Source organism: Schistocerca serialis, chromosome 9 (assembly GCF_023864345.2).
Source record: "Schistocerca serialis cubense isolate TAMUIC-IGC-003099 chromosome 9, iqSchSeri2.2, whole genome shotgun sequence".
NCBI classification, from domain to species: Eukaryota; Metazoa; Arthropoda; class Insecta; order Orthoptera; family Acrididae; genus Schistocerca; species Schistocerca serialis.
In genome coordinates, this window is record NC_064646.1 from 466,883,597 (window position 1) to 466,900,793 (window position 17,197).

A 17,197-nucleotide genomic window follows, 5' to 3' on the forward strand; every position below is an offset into this window, starting at 1 on the left:
GCCTTTCTCAGCAATAGACACACATACACACATGCACTGACTCAAACGCAACGTACACACACGTCTGTAGTCTCAGACAACTGAATGTGGTTTCAGTTGTCTGAGACTGCAGACGTGTGCAAGTTGCATTTGCATGAGTGTGTGTGTGCATGTGTGTATATGTGTCTGTTGCTGACAATGTGTGAATCTTTTTGTTGTGCCTATCTTGACTCAGCATCTCCACTGTATGGTGAGCAGCAACTTCCCTTCTGTAATAGTGTTACATTCCATCCTGGTTTTTCCATTGTTTAATTCAGCACTGATAAGGCAAATATGATTGTTTTCTTCTGACTATCTATTTTGAGCCATTTTATTTTGATGTCCACATTTAGCTGTACAATAACATGTAGCTGATGAGATGTAGGCTGAATATTTGAAGTAAATTAGATTTTGAAAATCTTTTACAGTGCCATCTTGAACATAAAATTACTTTTCTAAGTGATTCCATGCTCATCCCAAGTTCAGATTTTCAGAATATGTAGAGGAAAACAGTATTTTTCACACACTATTTTTGAGAATTTTAAGAATACCAATTTTAAAAATTTAGAAAATTCAGTGATGCTGCTTTTATTATAAAAAAGTATATAATTTTGGTACATTGTGTTTTATATCATATGAAAAGTCTTTAAAAGAGGTTTCAAATGAACTCCATTTCTCTAGCTTGATTAGAACACAAGATGTTAACAAATCAGCATCGTTCTACTCATCAAAAATTTGATTTTTTTATGCACCCTTTATTACTCAGTAACCTTCTGTCTGAAAAATGTGAAAAATTGTTTTGTTACTATTTTTGACTACTACATGCATACTAAATTTCAGATAAATCCAAGAGGGTCAGGTTATAGCACTTGTTGATTCAATGTGAAATAGCTCAGATTCTTTTGACATTCTTTTCCATTGAGCATGAATCGAGCTTAAGCCTTCTTCAAATCAATAAATAAGCTTATCATATCTGTCACCTTCCCATATACTATTTGCCTAAATATTCTGCTTGCAGCTTGAGGCAAAATACATTATCTATGCATGATCTACTACACCTAAACATACTTTGCACCTCTACCTGCTTTTCAATTTTGGTTGTATGATTTGTCCATACAGCCTATCCACAAATAACATAACACTTCTTGTATAGTGAATACAGTCTTCTTTTGTTTCTTTTTTCAAGTCTGGAATTTATAGAAGTTAATTTCCATGCACCTGGGATTTCCTCTCCATTCTTAGAGCTTTTAAAGACTCCTGCAAGGAATTCAAATATCTTAAAAAGGGAATTCTTCACCAGCTCTATCATTATTCCTCCAGCACCAGATGCTTTGTTGTGTTTCATACTTTCTACGTTTTCTGCTCACCTCTTGCATTATTATGGCACTAACTTGTTTCTGAGTTTGTACGGCCCAAGGGGGACTCACATCTCTTTTGTGGGTATGTGAGTTGTGCACAAGGGTTCCCGAGCTATTGCAACGTTTCTTTATCCTCCTGACTTCATTTTGTTTAGCGGTTTTGATTTGTTTGCTTTTTCTCCGAAGGGGTTTGACCTCCATCTCCAAATTTTACATCTGTATTGTGAGCCAGAAGGGGAAGAGCTCCTTCCCTAGCATCTTTGGCATGGGTTCCTCTCCTCTTCCTCTCCATTTTCCCCTCTTCCTCTCCCTCCCCAACATAGCCCTTTCACATCCTTGCTAGGTCACTAGCTCAGTAGCCAGTCCTTGTGTGTGGGGCTATTCTGTACCCATCTGGCAGAGCCCCCTGACACCACAGGCATCACACTCTTGGTACCTGTGCAGTAAACACCTCATGGAACCCCGAAAGGGTTGGCTATCTTTTCGGGGCATCAGAACTCATGCCAGGTGGTGTTTGTTGTGGCTGGGTGGGGCCCACCATATGAGCCCCTGATCAGATTGGGTGGTGTTACTGACACGTGACACATGTTAAACTCTCTCGCCGCTCTTCTGCGGCCACGTCTCTTGCTAGGAATAGTTCTGTCTTAGTTCCTATTTCTGCCTTCCTGGCCTTGATCCTTCTTTGCTGGGAGGACGGCCAAGTCCTCCGGCTTAGGGCAAAACCCTTTCTGGGGTTATCAGTCTGTACCAGGACTGACGGGGAGACTTTTGCCACCAGCAGACACATTCCTCTGTTTTTTAGTTGGCTTCCCTCCGTGCCGGCAACCGTTTAGAAGACATCCCAGTGAGTATCACTCTTCAAATGTCTCTCAGTATGTCATAGGGTGTAATTTTTCATAGGGATTTTCTCCTCCAGTTTGACGATGAACTTGGAACTGATTTGGAACGAAATGGTGTTAATTTCATCCTGCATGTCGAGAGAGGCCCAAAGGGCAGTTGAGTAGACACTGGCACTTTCATCCAGGCAGTTGAGTTAAGGTGATGTTATACAGGTGCAACATCAAACCAATGTTCCACCTTCCATGCATTGCTTGAAGTTCAGCCACATATTCTCACGCTGCAGTGCCACTGTCATCTGTGGTGACTGTTTCCGCACTCTTCATGTGGGGAGCCCCTGCACCCCACCATCTAAATGTGTCAACTGCTCTGATCTACATTCTTGCCACTCAGTAGTGTCCAGTGTATACAAAGGAAAAAATAATCCAGGAAATAAAGATCTTTGACCATCTCAGCTACTTTGAGATCTAGAAGAAGTGTGACAGACTTCACCATGTGACTCTCTCATCAGCCTTTGCCTTTGTCTTCCCCTCCTTCTAAACCCGGTCCAGCTCTCCTTCCCCCACCCCTCCCCTCGTCAGCAGCTCCCATCCATTTTCCTCAAGGAACTGCTCCTCCTCCTCCTCCACCTCCTCTTCCTCCTCCTCCAGAGAAGAAACCCTCTCCTCTGGCTTCTGCTCCCTCTCTAACACCCCTCCTTTGCGTCGTCAAGACAGGAAGCCTACTCCTTCTGGTCAGATGAGGGACCCATGCCCAGATGGCCCCAAAGTCGTTCACTCTCTGTCTTACCTGGACACCACTGCCATCTATTCCCTTACTGATAACAGAAGAAGAAGCAGCGCAAGCCCAAGGATGAGGCTTCCCTGATATCATGGAGGGCTCTGCCCCCTCCTCCTCACTCCGAATTAGCCCCAGTTTTTATGGATGTCGCCCTGCCCTCATCAGTGATGACCACTGACCAGGTGACATGACCTCTCCTCGGCTGCTGTATGTGTAACCTGGACTTCCACATTATAATCCATTGGAATTGCAATGGATATTACTGTCACCTACTGGAAATACACCTTTTTTTCCTCTTATTCTGCCTTCTGTCTTGCTCTTCAAGAAACACACTTCTGTGATGACCATTCTCCAACATTGCGTGGTTATAAGGTGTTCTATTGGAACCTTGCATTCTCTGAGACAGTATCTATAGGAGTCTGTGCTTTTAATCGCACCAGTGTCATTAGTTACTCGATCTCCCTTCGTACCAATCTGATAGCAATAGCAGTACAAGTGCGAACGACCCCAGCAATCACCATTTGCAATATTTACCTCAGTTCAGGTAGGCTACTTCCTTATGCTGAACTGCCTATTTTAATACAGCAACTCCCACCCGTATATCTCCTCCTCGGGGACTTTTAATGCACTTCACACCCTGTGGGAATACCACTTCAGTGCCGCTAGTGGCACCTTTTCTGCTGTCAATCTTATGATCTACTCCCCTACTCTTGCGGCTTCACTACATTGGTCACCCCATGATGATCATTACGACAGTGAGCGCTTTCCGATGATTCTTGTATTCCATTGCTGCCACTAGAATGACAGGCCCCACATCGGGCATTCCGCTGAGCCAGTTGGCATTTATATACATCTGCTGTGCACTTTAAGACCTATCTCTTGGATCGCATTGATGCAGTCGTGCAAGACATCTCTGACACTGTTCTTCATGCCGCTGGTACTGCCGTCCTCCTATCCACAGGTCCCCCTCGTTGGCGAGTGGTAGTGTGACGGGCCGTGGATGTAGCGGTCAACATCCGGGACCGCCGATAGGTGCTGCAACAATTCAAACAACACCCTTCACAAACCAGCCTTATCACTTTTAAGCATCTCCATGATAAGGCTCGCTACCTTATTAATTAATGTAAAAAGGAATTCTGGGAGTGCTGTTTCCTCCCTTGGGACACAAAAATGCCTCTTCATCGCAGGTTTGGTCCAGGCTCTGTGGTCTCCTGGGCCACCAGCAACAACCAGCTGTCCAGGGTCGATCGCACAGGGTGCTCTGTGTGCTGATCCAGTGGCTCTTGTAGAACACCTCGCTACACACTTTGCGAGAGGTTCTTTGACCTACATAAGGCATGGCTTGGTGCCGTCACAGTTTAGTTACCCTCTTTCGGTTTTTATCTGTGAATTTTTATCCCACTGGCTCTTTCATGTGAGAGTTGACACTTAACTCAGCATGTCTTGGATCCAGGAGACAAGTATCCCACAGGGTTCAGCATCGAGTGTCACACTCTTCCTCATTGCCATCAGTGGGCTCGTAACCTCTGTTGAGCCTCTGGTTACGCCGGTGCTGTATGTTGACAATTTTTGGATCTGGTGCATTTCCCACTCAGTAACATCTGCTGACTGCCAGCTCCAGTGTGCCATCCGACGGGCCTCTGCATTGTCGTTTTCCCGTGGCTACCAGTTTTCTCCCTCCAAAACATGGGTTATATGTTTTTGCTGTTGACCCACAGTACACCCTGATCCAGAACTTCATTTAGGTAACAGTGCCTGGATGTTGTAACACAGTCCTTTTTCTCGGATCTTCTTTTTAATAAAAAGTAGACGTGGCTGCCCCATATTAGCCACTTCGAAGCTACATGCATGCGGAAGCTTAATGCTCTCTGCCTTCTTTCCAATACATTGTGTGGCGCAGACCATGGTACCCTTCGCTATATTTACCACGCTCTGCTTTTGTCCACACCTGATTATGATTGTCGGATTAGTGGCTCTGTGACTCCTTCCACTCCGAAACTTCTTGATGCTGTTCATCATCGTGGGTTGTGTCTGGCTGTCAGTGGCTTTTGCACTACTACTGTTAAGTCACCTCACAGAAGCTTGGATTCCCCCTTACAAATACGGTGAAGCCAACTCGTAGTTTCTTACACAATTGCTATTCGACAATTCCCTGACTATCCCACGCACTGTGTCGTCTTTGCAAATGGGGGCTATCTCACGCCTGATACCTGCCCTCGGGTAGGATTGCGAATTGGAATGCACCTCACTTCCCTCTGTCAGGATCTCCATCTCCGTTCACTGGAAAGTGCCCCGTGTATTTCCTCCCGCATCCCTCCTTGGATGGTGCCTCAACCGTGGATTAGAACTGACCTGTTCCAGGGTCCCAAGGTCTCTTTTGCCCCTATGATATGCCAGCGTATTGTATGGTCCATCCTTGAAGTGTTATAGGGTCTACCATCTTCTACACTGATGATTTTAAAACAATAGCTAAGGCGGGATACGCTTTTACATCTTCTCCAATGGAACACCATTTACTGCCAGGATCGTGTAGTGTAGTGCATTCACAGTCGAGCTGCTGGCCATTAACAGGCCCCTCCATTTTGTTACTCAGGCTTCCCTCCACAGTGTTTCAATAGGTATGGACTCACTGAGCAGCTTGCAGGCTATAGACTGATGCTACTCTCATCACCCTTTGGACTCTGCGCTGCTGTCTTCAGTAATAAACTCCACACAATTGAGGAGACTACTGCAGTTTGGCACTCTTCTTCTATGTTTTGGGGGGGGGGGGGGGGGGCTTCAATACACACAGTGTGCTGTGAGGCTCGGCTGCCACTTGCTCCAGAGGTCAGATGATTGAGTGACTCGGCCATTCTGAGAATATCTGCCTTCTGAATGCGGCTCAGCTGACACACTTTTCCACAGTTACAGGGTCTTTTGCAGCCATTGACCTTTGTTTTTGTTCCCCAGCTGTTGCAGATGCATTTCAGTGGAAAGTGGCTAAAGATTTACATTGTAGGGACCACTTGTCAGTGTGGATCCATCTGCTGACTAGGACGGTGGCTGACAGGAGGCCAGCAGATGGATGGCACAAAGGGCAAATTGGTTGCAGTACAGTCAACAGGTTATTTTTGGACAAAAGAGTTGTGCACAGGAAACAGTGGAGCATATCACTTGTGAGATGCAATGGGCTGCTGCAGAGTCCATCCCTCACTTTGGTAAGCATCTCAGGCGACAGACGGCCTGTACCTTGGCGGAATGATACCTGTCGATTGGCAATCAGAAGCAGACAAACAGCTCTTCGAAACTTCAAACACTGTCTAACTACAGAAAACCTTCATGCCTTCAGATCTGCGCGAGCACATGTGAGTGCAAGTGATAAAAGAATGGAGGAGGGATTCGTGGAAGGAATTCATGACTTCCATTATTTGGTCCACTTCCACTGCACAAGTTTAGGACTCAACCTAACGGATTTCCGGCAAGGGCACCACATGCCCATGTCCCCTTACGGCCTTGTCAAGTAGTGTGGTCTTGGTGGACGTGCCAGAATACATGGCTCAGGTTTTAGCTGAACACTTCTTTACTGTATCTGTGCCAACCAAACAAGCTCCTGCTCAATTTCTAAAATATTCCGTCTTCCGCGTGGGAAATGGAATCAGCTTTGTCTGCAACCAGAGACACTGCTCCAGGTCCTCATGAGATACATTATGCCATGCTTCATCATCTGTGCCCTGAAGTGAAAGGACAGCTCCTCTCTTGCTCAATCAGATCTGGTTTGATGGTCAGTACCCCACAACTTGGAAGGAGGCAATATTAATTCCATTCTGGAAACCAAGCAAAGACCATAGTGGTGCCCCCCGCACCCCCCCCCCCCCCCCCCTCCCCCCCTCCCGAAGAGTTACCGGAGTGTACACTTACCAGTTGTATGGTTAAGACTCTTGAACGCATGGTCAACCACTGCCTCGTCTATCTGCTTGAATCCTGATGTCACCTGACCTGCTCCCAGGGCTGTTTCAGGTGCTACTGTTCCACCCTTAACAACTTAATTCTTCTGGAGATGGCAACACAGAGTCCTTCTTACGCAGAAACCATTTGGTTTTTGACCTCGAAAAAGCATATGTCACTACTTGGAGGTACAACACCCTTCGCCAACTTCATGAATGGGGACTGCATGGACACCTGCCACTTCTTATCCAATCCTTTCTCGAGGATCGGCATTTTCGATATTGCGTTGGTGATGCCTTGTGTGACTCTATGTTCAAGAGAATGGGGTTCCCCAAGGTAGTGTCCTCAGTATCACATTGTTTGCCATCGCTATCAATGGCATTTCCTCTGCATTCGGGAGCCCTGTCAAATGCTCTTTGTTTGTGTATGACTTTGCAATCTTCTACTCTTCCTCTGAGCATACGATGACAACGAGGCAGCTACAGCTGACCATGAGGAGGCTGGAAACTTGTCCCAGGGCAACTGGTTTTCGGTTCTCAACTGAGAAGACTACATGTGCCAGTTTAAACTGTGCTCGTCGAAGTTTAAACTAACCACTGCTCACGATGGGGGAAAATATTTTACTTTTTCAAAAAGCTGTGCGCTTCTTGGGTTTATTGTTTGGCTCGAAATGGCTCTCACACCTGAAAGTCCTACGAACAAAGGGCTTCCAGTCATTGAATATTTTGAAACGCCTTAGTGGAAAAACATGGGGAGCTGACAGGTCCTGGCTCCTGCAGTTTTATAGGGCATTTGTTCGCTCACATTTAGATTATTGCAGCAGAGCAGCCCGTACCTCCTACCTCAAGATGTTAGATGCCGTCCACCATGAGGGCATTCAGATATCAGTTGGAGCCTTTCGGACCAGCCCAGTTCTGGGTCTGTGTCTAGAGGTTGGTGAACCACTACTCCGAATTCATCGACATATCCTCTTGGCTCAACAAGTGCTGAAAATCTCCTGTGTCACTTCTGTCATTGGCATTTAGTTCTGTGGCTGAAACCGCCTTTGAACAGCTGATCAGGATTCGGCTCCATGCGACCAAAACATTTGGGACATTTGCTACAAACTGTTTCAAGGATCTAGATGTATCAGGCGTCAAAATATACAGCCAGGGAAGGAACACATTGTCATCTTGGCGTCCTCAGACACCCAGAGTAATTTTAAGCTTGACACAGTACAAGAAAACTTGTACTCCAGATTATGTTTTTACAACTTTGTTTTCATCCATTTTAAGTACATACCACAGTTTATTGATGTTTATACAGATGGATCCCAACAAGAGAAGGTTGTTATGCTGTTTTCCCTGATAGAGTTTTTAAAGTGTGTCTTCTGGAACTATTTACAAATTATGATGCGGAATTATATATCTTTCTGATGGCACTGGAGACAGTTCGGAGACACCACCATACAAGGTTTCTTGTCTGTTCTGATGCACTCAGTGTACTGCAAGCACTTCCCCAAATGTATCCAGTAGACTAGCTGATTCAGCTCATCCATGACTCCAGAATGAGATTTTCACTCTGCAGCAGAGTGTGCGCTGATATGAAACTTCCTGGCAGATTAAAACTGTGTGCCTGACCGAGACTCAACCAGGTCCCGAGTTCGAGTCTCGGTCGGGCACACAGTTTTAATCTGCCAGGAAGTTTCATCCATGACTCCTTACAGCGGCTCTAATTACATGGCAAGAAGGTGATCTTTTGCTGGGTACTTGGCCACATTAATATACAGGGAAACGACATGGCCGACAAAGCCACCAAGGAATCATGTCGGGATGGTCTCTCCATTGCTCGCTGTCATCTCTTTTTTCTGACAGACACAACATGCGTCAGTGGAAGACTAAATGGTTGCAGGTGACAGAAAACAAACTGTGGTCACTCGAATCGACCACAAAGGCATGGCGGGTTTCATGTCAGCCTCACTGCTGGAAGGAGGTTCTGCTTACCAGACTGCGCATCGGACATAGCCCTATAACACATGGCTTCTTCCTTCAGCGGGAGGATCCACCAGAATGTGAAGTTTGTCACTTGCTACTTTCAGTTCAGCACATTTTGACAACGTGTGATATTAAGGCAGCCCTCAGTCTCGATGGCAATCTGCCCACTATCCTCACAGATACTGATTCCAGTTTTACAAGGGTGATGAAATTCAGTGAACTGTCAGGCCTCATCTCTAAATTAGTGGTGAAGGGAGGCAGACTTTAATGGATTATAAACTCTTCCATATGTGTGGACGGTCTGCATCCCCACTGATCAGATTAGCCTGCTCACTTTTCGTCAGGGCGCTGGTGACCATGATGTCAAGTGCCCCTCAACTCAAATAATCACCATCCTCATGAGGCCGACTAGACCCTATTTCATACCTCCCTACCTCAGAAAATATGTGAGGAGATAGCGAAAATCTAAGCTGGGTCCTTGTGAACTAGAGGCAGTAGTACTGATTATTCAGCAAAACACATGTAGAGTGCAATAAAAAAAAAAATTGTATGGCTATAAGCTGGCCATTCATGTTTTTTCTGTAAAAATGACTAATCATTTCTATTCAAGAATTCCTCTGTACTATAGAATGAGTTGTTCAGGAAACCATCTTTAATCTACATTTGAAAACACTTCTACCATCTGTCAAACATTTTATTTGCAGGGGTAGAGTTCAAAGAGTTTTATAGCTGCATATTTCACCTTTTGCTGGGCCAAACTTAGATTCAGTGGTGTATGTGTGAATACCTCTGTTAGTCTCAAACTTATTATTAAGTAAAGAAATGTACTGTAAAACTTCGATTAATATGCCCAGCTGCCTGCAAGACATAAGAGTGAAAGCCCCACACATAATTCCAATTGTATTCTTTTATGCGAAAAATAATTTTTTGCCTAAATGAAGAGTTGTCCCAGAATATTATCCCACAAGGGAAGAGTAGACTAAAATTATGATAGATGGAGCAGGCAGCAAAATCTGAGTAGGTCTGCTTGAAAATATTATAACAGATGACCTAAAACGTTTCACCAAAATGAGATTCGATACTAGCATTAGCCAAGAAAAGCATTGAACAGAAAGGAGAAATTTATATCTGATCCTCCAAATAAAGACCTGAGGAAAAGATTGGCCAAATGCTATATTGTGAATGTATTCAGAATAGGGATCTGGATTTTGTGAAAAGATGAGGAAAGAAAGCTGGAGGTACTGGGAATGTGTATATGGAGCAAACTGGAAAGTGTGAGGAATGAGGAGATGCTGAAAGTGTAGGGGAGAATAGAAAACATTTAGCCACTAGAAGGAAATATTGACTAGGCCACGTATAGAAATGCTCATACTGACTGACTCCAGCAAGAAAGACAAGGGATGGTAAAGGGAAAGAGGGGAATGGGAAGTAGAAGACAGCAAGCAATGAACAGGACAGCAACAACTGTGCTGAACTATAGAGAACACACAGCTGGGAGAGATGGACCTGCGCAAGACAGAACAGATGATGACGATGACGCCGACGCCGCTGACAATGACAATTATGGAGAATGGGAGCTGAAGCTGTGTCTCACAATCCTGATTTGGATTTTCAGTGGTTTACCCAAGTTGCTTATGGAAACTGCCAGTATGGGTCCTCCACTAAGCCATAGCCAATCTTCTTTACTGTCTTCCTTTATAAACACTTATATTATTGTGTGTGTGTGTGTGTGGGGGGAAGTGGGGGGGGGGGGGGGGGGGGGAATCACAGTTGGGCCAAAAAAATTGTGACCCCTGTGTAATAGCATATTGGTACACCTTTGTAACATTATAAAGAAAGATTCTGCATGGCACGGATCTGACGAGGTATGTGGCATCAGCTGGCCAGGCACAAGTCACCCAGTTCCCAAAATATAAATGTCGATTTGTGGGTGCGTAGCTGGTGCCCGATAGTGATCCAAATGTGTTTGTCACGTTCAGATGGGATAACTTCGGTGCTCAGGCTCTCATAAGTTGACTGTTGTCCTCCTCAAACTGCCACAGCATGATTCTGGCCTTGTGACATAGGCAGTAATCCTTGTTAAAGATCTGCTTTAATGTCAATGATATCAACCGTGGGAATAGGGCCGGTCCACATTAACGTTCACATAGTCGACAGATGTCATTGTGCCTTATATCACCACTGTAGATTCCAGGGAAACCAAAGTGAATGTCCTACTACACCCAGCAACCTGTACGCATGTTTGGAGCAGCTGTTTGCCTGGCCATGTGGATATATGGACATAATGGTGGATCCGATGTTATGAGAAACATGATTTATCCATCCGAGTGACACATTTCCTTTGATCTGTGGTGCAATCTCGATGATCCTGTGCCACTGCAATCTTTATTGATGATGTCTTTGGGTCAACACGGGAACACATAGATGTCGTCTGCTTGCAGTTATGTGTTCTATAGAGTGTACTGAACGGTGTGTTTTGAAATAGTTGTGCATGCACCAACATTGTACTGTGTTGTCTTATCGGCCACATATTGACCTTCATGTTCTGTGAAGAAGTGTGAACATCAGGCACTTTGTCGCCTACTCATGGTTTCACCGTCTTTCAACTGTTTTTCATAGATGATGAGGACAGTCGCAGAAGGAAAAAAAAAAAAAAAAAAAAATGCTCTGCAGCTTTGCTATTTCAGATATGCTCTTTCTTAGGTCCCAGGCCGTAGCAATCAGTCCTTTGTCAAAGTCAGTTATGGAATTGGATTTCCCCTTTGTTGATCATATAGTTGCTAAAATAATTCCAAATATGGCTCTACACCCTTTATATACTTTCCTTTCTTCGTCGGTCACTTGCAACACCACCAGGTGGCATTTATCTACAGCGGTCAGGGGATCATCCTTTGGCAGCTTTTGTATTGTTCGTGACTGTCCACCACCTTCATGTATAGTAAGACTGGATCCAGAGGGCATGGTACCATTTAGGGGTGAGTTTTAATCTAAGATGAGTACAGTTCCACTGACTTGAAAGGTGATTTGTTAATTTTAGTAACTGACTTTTAATCAACTGCACAACCTGAACTTAGAAGTTTTAATTGATATACACTTTGCTTCAGTTTAAATTTTGTGTTGCTGAGCTATCTCCTATAGGGGCATTTTACATAGTGATGTTGAGGTCTCATTACGTTCTCCTATTTATTTAGGGTAAATCTCTTTCAGTGAAACTGGAGATTCTGAGCTGACAAACCTCCTCCGTGAAGTGGACGGTTTGCTGAGGGGCAGTGCTGATCAACAACAGACGGCATTTTATTTGTTGGAACAACATTACAACCAAGTAAGCTTCCTTTACTTTTGCTACATTGTGCTTCCGAAAGAGTTTTGTCTGACACTGCTATAAAGTAAAAATTAAAACAGCCATCAAGCCGAAAATTGCTTTGAACATTACAGTACTTTACAAGGCACAGTTCCGTCAGAGGTGGTATGTCATTGCTTTCCACTGACCGTAGAATTGACTTCCCAGCCCATTGTAGGGAGGACATACATTTTAACGTGGAATCCAAACCATGGTGGAACTGGGCACTTTTCACATTGGCCAGAGATTGAACCTGAGGCTTTCCAGGCACTTCATTACCTTCCTTTGTTGCACATTACAGAAAAAGAATTACTGTTGTCTTCTCTTACAAGAATCATCATAATACTTTCCGTCTAGTAATGAAAGAAATTATCATATTTCTATTTAGACAGCTATTAGTAGGTGGTGGGGTAAAGAATAAACAGCATGTATTGCCCAATTTATTTCTGGCTGTATAAAAATTCTTTGTCAAAGCGTATGGTTAGTGTGACATTCCAATCTGCATCTATTGCAGCAAAATTAAATGCTTCATTGTAAATGTAGTACAGATTACTGGGTGGAAATAAATGTAAAAGCATCCCAGTCAGTGGTCACTTTCACAACATTTCTTAGCAGAGATTGTATAGTATTTTCATGAACAAAATTATAGACTAAAATAAATGGAAGACTTTTTTAGCAGGTTTAATTAAAATCAGTCTTTCTAAGATGCTTGAACAAATGTTAATGTAGCTACTTTTCAGACTGAAAGGTGCTACCAATAACGGTTTTATTTAAATTTTGTAATATTAACCCATCCAGTGGCTGAAAGGTTCTACAAATAATGGTTTTATTTACATTTTGTTATATTAACCCATCCAACGGCTGAAAGGTTCTACAAATAATGTTTTTATTTACATTTTGTTATATTAAACCATCCAGCTAGCCGTGCATGTTAAAATGCTGCTTCCGGGTCGAGGTGTGCCAGCCTCTAATGAAATCTACCTGATGGATTAATGATGTACTTAGGTGTGCCATCCACCTCGTATGCAGTTTTGAAAACTCCTGCACACTTTCATATGAATCATACTATGTGCAGACCATCAGGGTAAGTGTATTTTGCCCCAGGAGGTAACAGGGCGGCACGAGGAAGGGCATTTGACCACCCCGTAAATTAACTGTGATCCCAAACCTGTTCATAACTGTGCCGACCGTGCGCAGATGCGGAACAAAGGCACAAGAAAAAGATAATTTACATTTTGTAATATTGGTGTGTCCTTTCCAATGCCGTACTGACATCACCCATCAGGCATGAACCAAGATGATGAAGTAATACATGCTTGAAGTTGAGGAATAATACCTCAAAATTTGTTGTACAATGTTAATGAACTAATTTGTGATTGGTGTCAGATTCTCGTTTTGGTTTTATACCATTGTTTCACATATTCATGGTAGGATTAACATAAAAATATTTGAAACTTCTTGGCAGATAAGTGTGTGACAGACCGGCACTCAAACTGAGAACCTTGCCGTTGCAGGCAGTCTCCTTATCGACTTAGCTATTGGGGCATAACTCGTGACCTTCCTCACAACTTCACTTCTGTCAATGCCTCTCTATCTAGCAAATCTCACAGAAGTTGTCCTGCACCTCAAACACAACTAGCACTCCTGGTAGACAAGGGTACCTATATCACTAAACAGCATGCTTCATGGTACACAGTCTCTGTTGCTGGCTGCCTGCCTAACAGTTTTTGGGGGAACCAACCATTTGTCATTAAGAATTGTAAACTTGTTTTAAAGGTTTAACACAGCGAGACTGGTATTCCAGCGAGATACAATTTATATTTTGTGAGGCAGTATAACTCACAGAGCAGAAATTATCTACACTATATTTGTCCAGTATTTGAGAGTGAGAGCACATACTGATTTCCAACAAACTTTAAGTACAATTTGAAATTGTTTTAGAAACATTTTGTCCCTTACATCCTTAGTATCAGAGATATAACACACCAACTCATTCATAAAGTAATCAGTTATTTGAAAGTATTTATTCACAGGAGTTAGATTCTTTAATGAATTATGTGCTGCGGCTTTATTGGTTGTGGGCAAAATGGAAAGGATAGATTTGTATTCAACATAGAGGAGGCACTGAGTCGCAAACAGGCAGTATGGAAAAAATACTAGAAATATTCTTTCCATAGCTTCTGCCTGAGACTGAGTGCCTGCTCTGTGCAGTGGATAGCAATCTATTTCCATTGCAACTTAAACAATTCCTTCATCGTTTGGTGAAATATATTTTTAGCTCTATGTTTAGCTCCATTGGTCCTTGTCAAATCTCTTTTATTTTATTCATTTATTTTCCTCTCAAAAAATGTATTAAAGGCAAATGTGTTGCTCCTCTCAGTGAATTCTACTAATGTATGGCCTGACCTCAGTCATTCCTGCTATTATATCCAAAGTTATCTGCTGAAATATCATTTTTCCTGCCCAGTTTTGCATTAAAATCATTATCATCCCGTAGTTAGTTTGTCATTGGCCAGTTTCTGTAAAAGTTCTTTCCTAATGCTGTTTCTTCCTGATAATTACAAGTATGTTTACTGTAGAAATGTCCTAAATGTAGCATGCTTGTACGTTGCAAGATGAAAAAATGAACTCTTGTTTATGTCAGGGAAGAGTATTTTTGTGGAAAGAGTTTGAGTTCAAGCGGTTCTTTAATCTCATAACAGTAACAGTATTTCAAAGATATGAGTTCAAGCAGTTATTTAATGTTATAATGGTAACAGTGTTTCAAAGATATTCAGTAATGAGTTGTAGCTTGAAATCATTCAGTGTTAGAAGAATATTATGTAACTGGATAACAATACAAATAGCAGCATATTGGACTTCATGTTACAAAAAGAACATTTTATTCTTGATTACTTCCTGGAATACCCTACTCTGTGAACTCTTTTGTTCTGTACCTAACCGTCTGCACCTTTCTGTTGATGCCATAAGACAATTTAGTTGTGTAAAACCAAAGAATGTCAATACTATCTTCTCTAATAACTCTATAACAAACTATGCTCATTTTTATTGGTTGTGTGCGATTAGTTTGTTTCCAAATTGTTACACAAATTTTCATAATAAAAACATATGTTTTTGCTTGTTCTGTTCAGGACTACTGAATTTATGGTAGACTTCTGTCATGCCTAATGTACAGTTCCTTGGTTGCCTTCAGAAACTAACGTGCAGATAGATAACCTGACAGAACCCCACTGTGCATTATATTTAACACTGTCACTAAAGGCATGTGCTGCTCTGTGCTACCTTCACTTCCACATGACATCTAGTTGGAGTTCCATCTAGTTGTAGTTCCAGATTTTGCTTTATGTAACAGTGTCACTCAACACAATAAGGGATGTCAGACTCTTCATGTAACCAAAGAAGAATTATGTAATGGCCTTGTGAGGTGATAACTGAGCAGCAAGAAATACTAGTGTATTATAGCCAGAGTGACATAGCTCAGTAGTTTATAACATGTTCTGATGACTACCTGCAGCAATGACCAAAGTGTTGCACAATACAGTTGCAGATTTGTTTCCCTCAAACACACACCTGCACAAGAAGCTTACATGTGCACAAGGGATTTTCTTGATCTGATAGGTTTGCAGTGACTTGTATAATGATAGCATCAGTGATTTGTGTACTCCATTTGTATTTCTTGAACCTGATGTGAAGTTGTCCGTTCCAGTACTCCGAGGAACCCGAGGTACTGTGGCGGCTCGCGCAGGCATCGCACGCCCTGACAGCAACTATGGAGGATGCAGTAACTCCTGAAAGGAAGAAATCCATTATACAGAAGGGTCAGCAACAGTAAACATCACTTTTTTTTGTATTGGTTAGTCATTAGTCATTTGCAAGGCTTCATATCGCTGGTTTTTCCTTACATCAGACCCCCCCCCCCCTCTCTCTCTCTCTCTCTCTCTCTCTCTCTCTCTCTCTCTCTCTCTCTCTCTCTCTCTCTCTCTCTCTCTCTCTGTGTGTGTGTGTGTGTGTGTGTGTGTGTGTGTGTGTGTGTGTGTGTGTGTGTGCCTTGGCATAAAAAGGATGTTCAGAGTCATTTTCTTACTATCATCCCTAAGAATCTGCTTATGAAACAATAAGTTGTGGAGTTATGTGAAGAAACATGAACATTGAAAATGGAAATGAGCATTTGGCGTCATTGGCCAGGAGGCCCCTTATGGGGCAGATCCGGCCATCTTGGTGCAGGTCTTATTACATTCGACGCCACATTGGGCGACCTGCATGCCAGATGGGGATGAAATGATGATGAAGACAACACAACGCCCAGTCCCTGAGCGGAGAAAATCCCCAACCCAGCCAGGAATCTAACCCGGGCCCCTTAGGTCGGCAGTTCGTCACGCTGACCATTCAGCTATCGGGTCAGAAAAGAGGAACATTAAAGTCTTGTAATGCAAACTAGCCAACTTTTATGGTTTTTTTACAGCTGATCCATAAAATTTGTGGAAATTGCAGCATTTTGTGGATAGACAGTGTCATTTTATGACTTCACAGACAAAAATTTTAAACATTAACATTCAATAATCATCCTATTTCCATACAATCGATTGTCTGCGTGGGTCAAAGACAAGTCTACAATAGTCGATAACCCATTTGTTGATATGACTGGTACTTTAACCTGTGATATTTGTGTCATCAGTGGAATTGAATTTAATGCCGGGATAACAGTTCTTCCATGTGAATCTTCCATGTAGCCAGGGTCTACTCCGCAAATTCTGTGTTCCGCTCTGTTTGCTTGTTGTGATTTAACTCATATTGTTTGCCCATGAGTGGATCAATTACATTCATTCCACATGTGTGTGTTTTTTACTGTGTGCATATTCTTTGTTCATTAGGTTAACATCATGTTAATTTAATTGTTTAAGACTTTGTGTGCTTTTACATGTTTCAATGAAGTGTTTGACTGCCTTTAGTGTTTATGTTATAATTTT

General features: G+C 42.8%; 1 protein-coding gene across 1 annotated transcript in view; it reads left to right on the forward strand.

Annotated features, from left to right (window-relative positions):
• Positions 1-17,197, forward strand: part of LOC126419134 (regulator of microtubule dynamics protein 3-like) — an 86,137-nt gene that overhangs the window by 12,208 nt on the left and 56,732 nt on the right. Inside the window, exons 2-3 of the mRNA XM_050086240.1 lie at positions 12,098-12,212; positions 15,937-16,048. Of these exons, the coding sequence (XP_049942197.1) occupies positions 12,098-12,212; positions 15,937-16,048 (227 nt within the window). The remainder of the gene's footprint in view (positions 1-12,097; positions 12,213-15,936; positions 16,049-17,197) is intronic.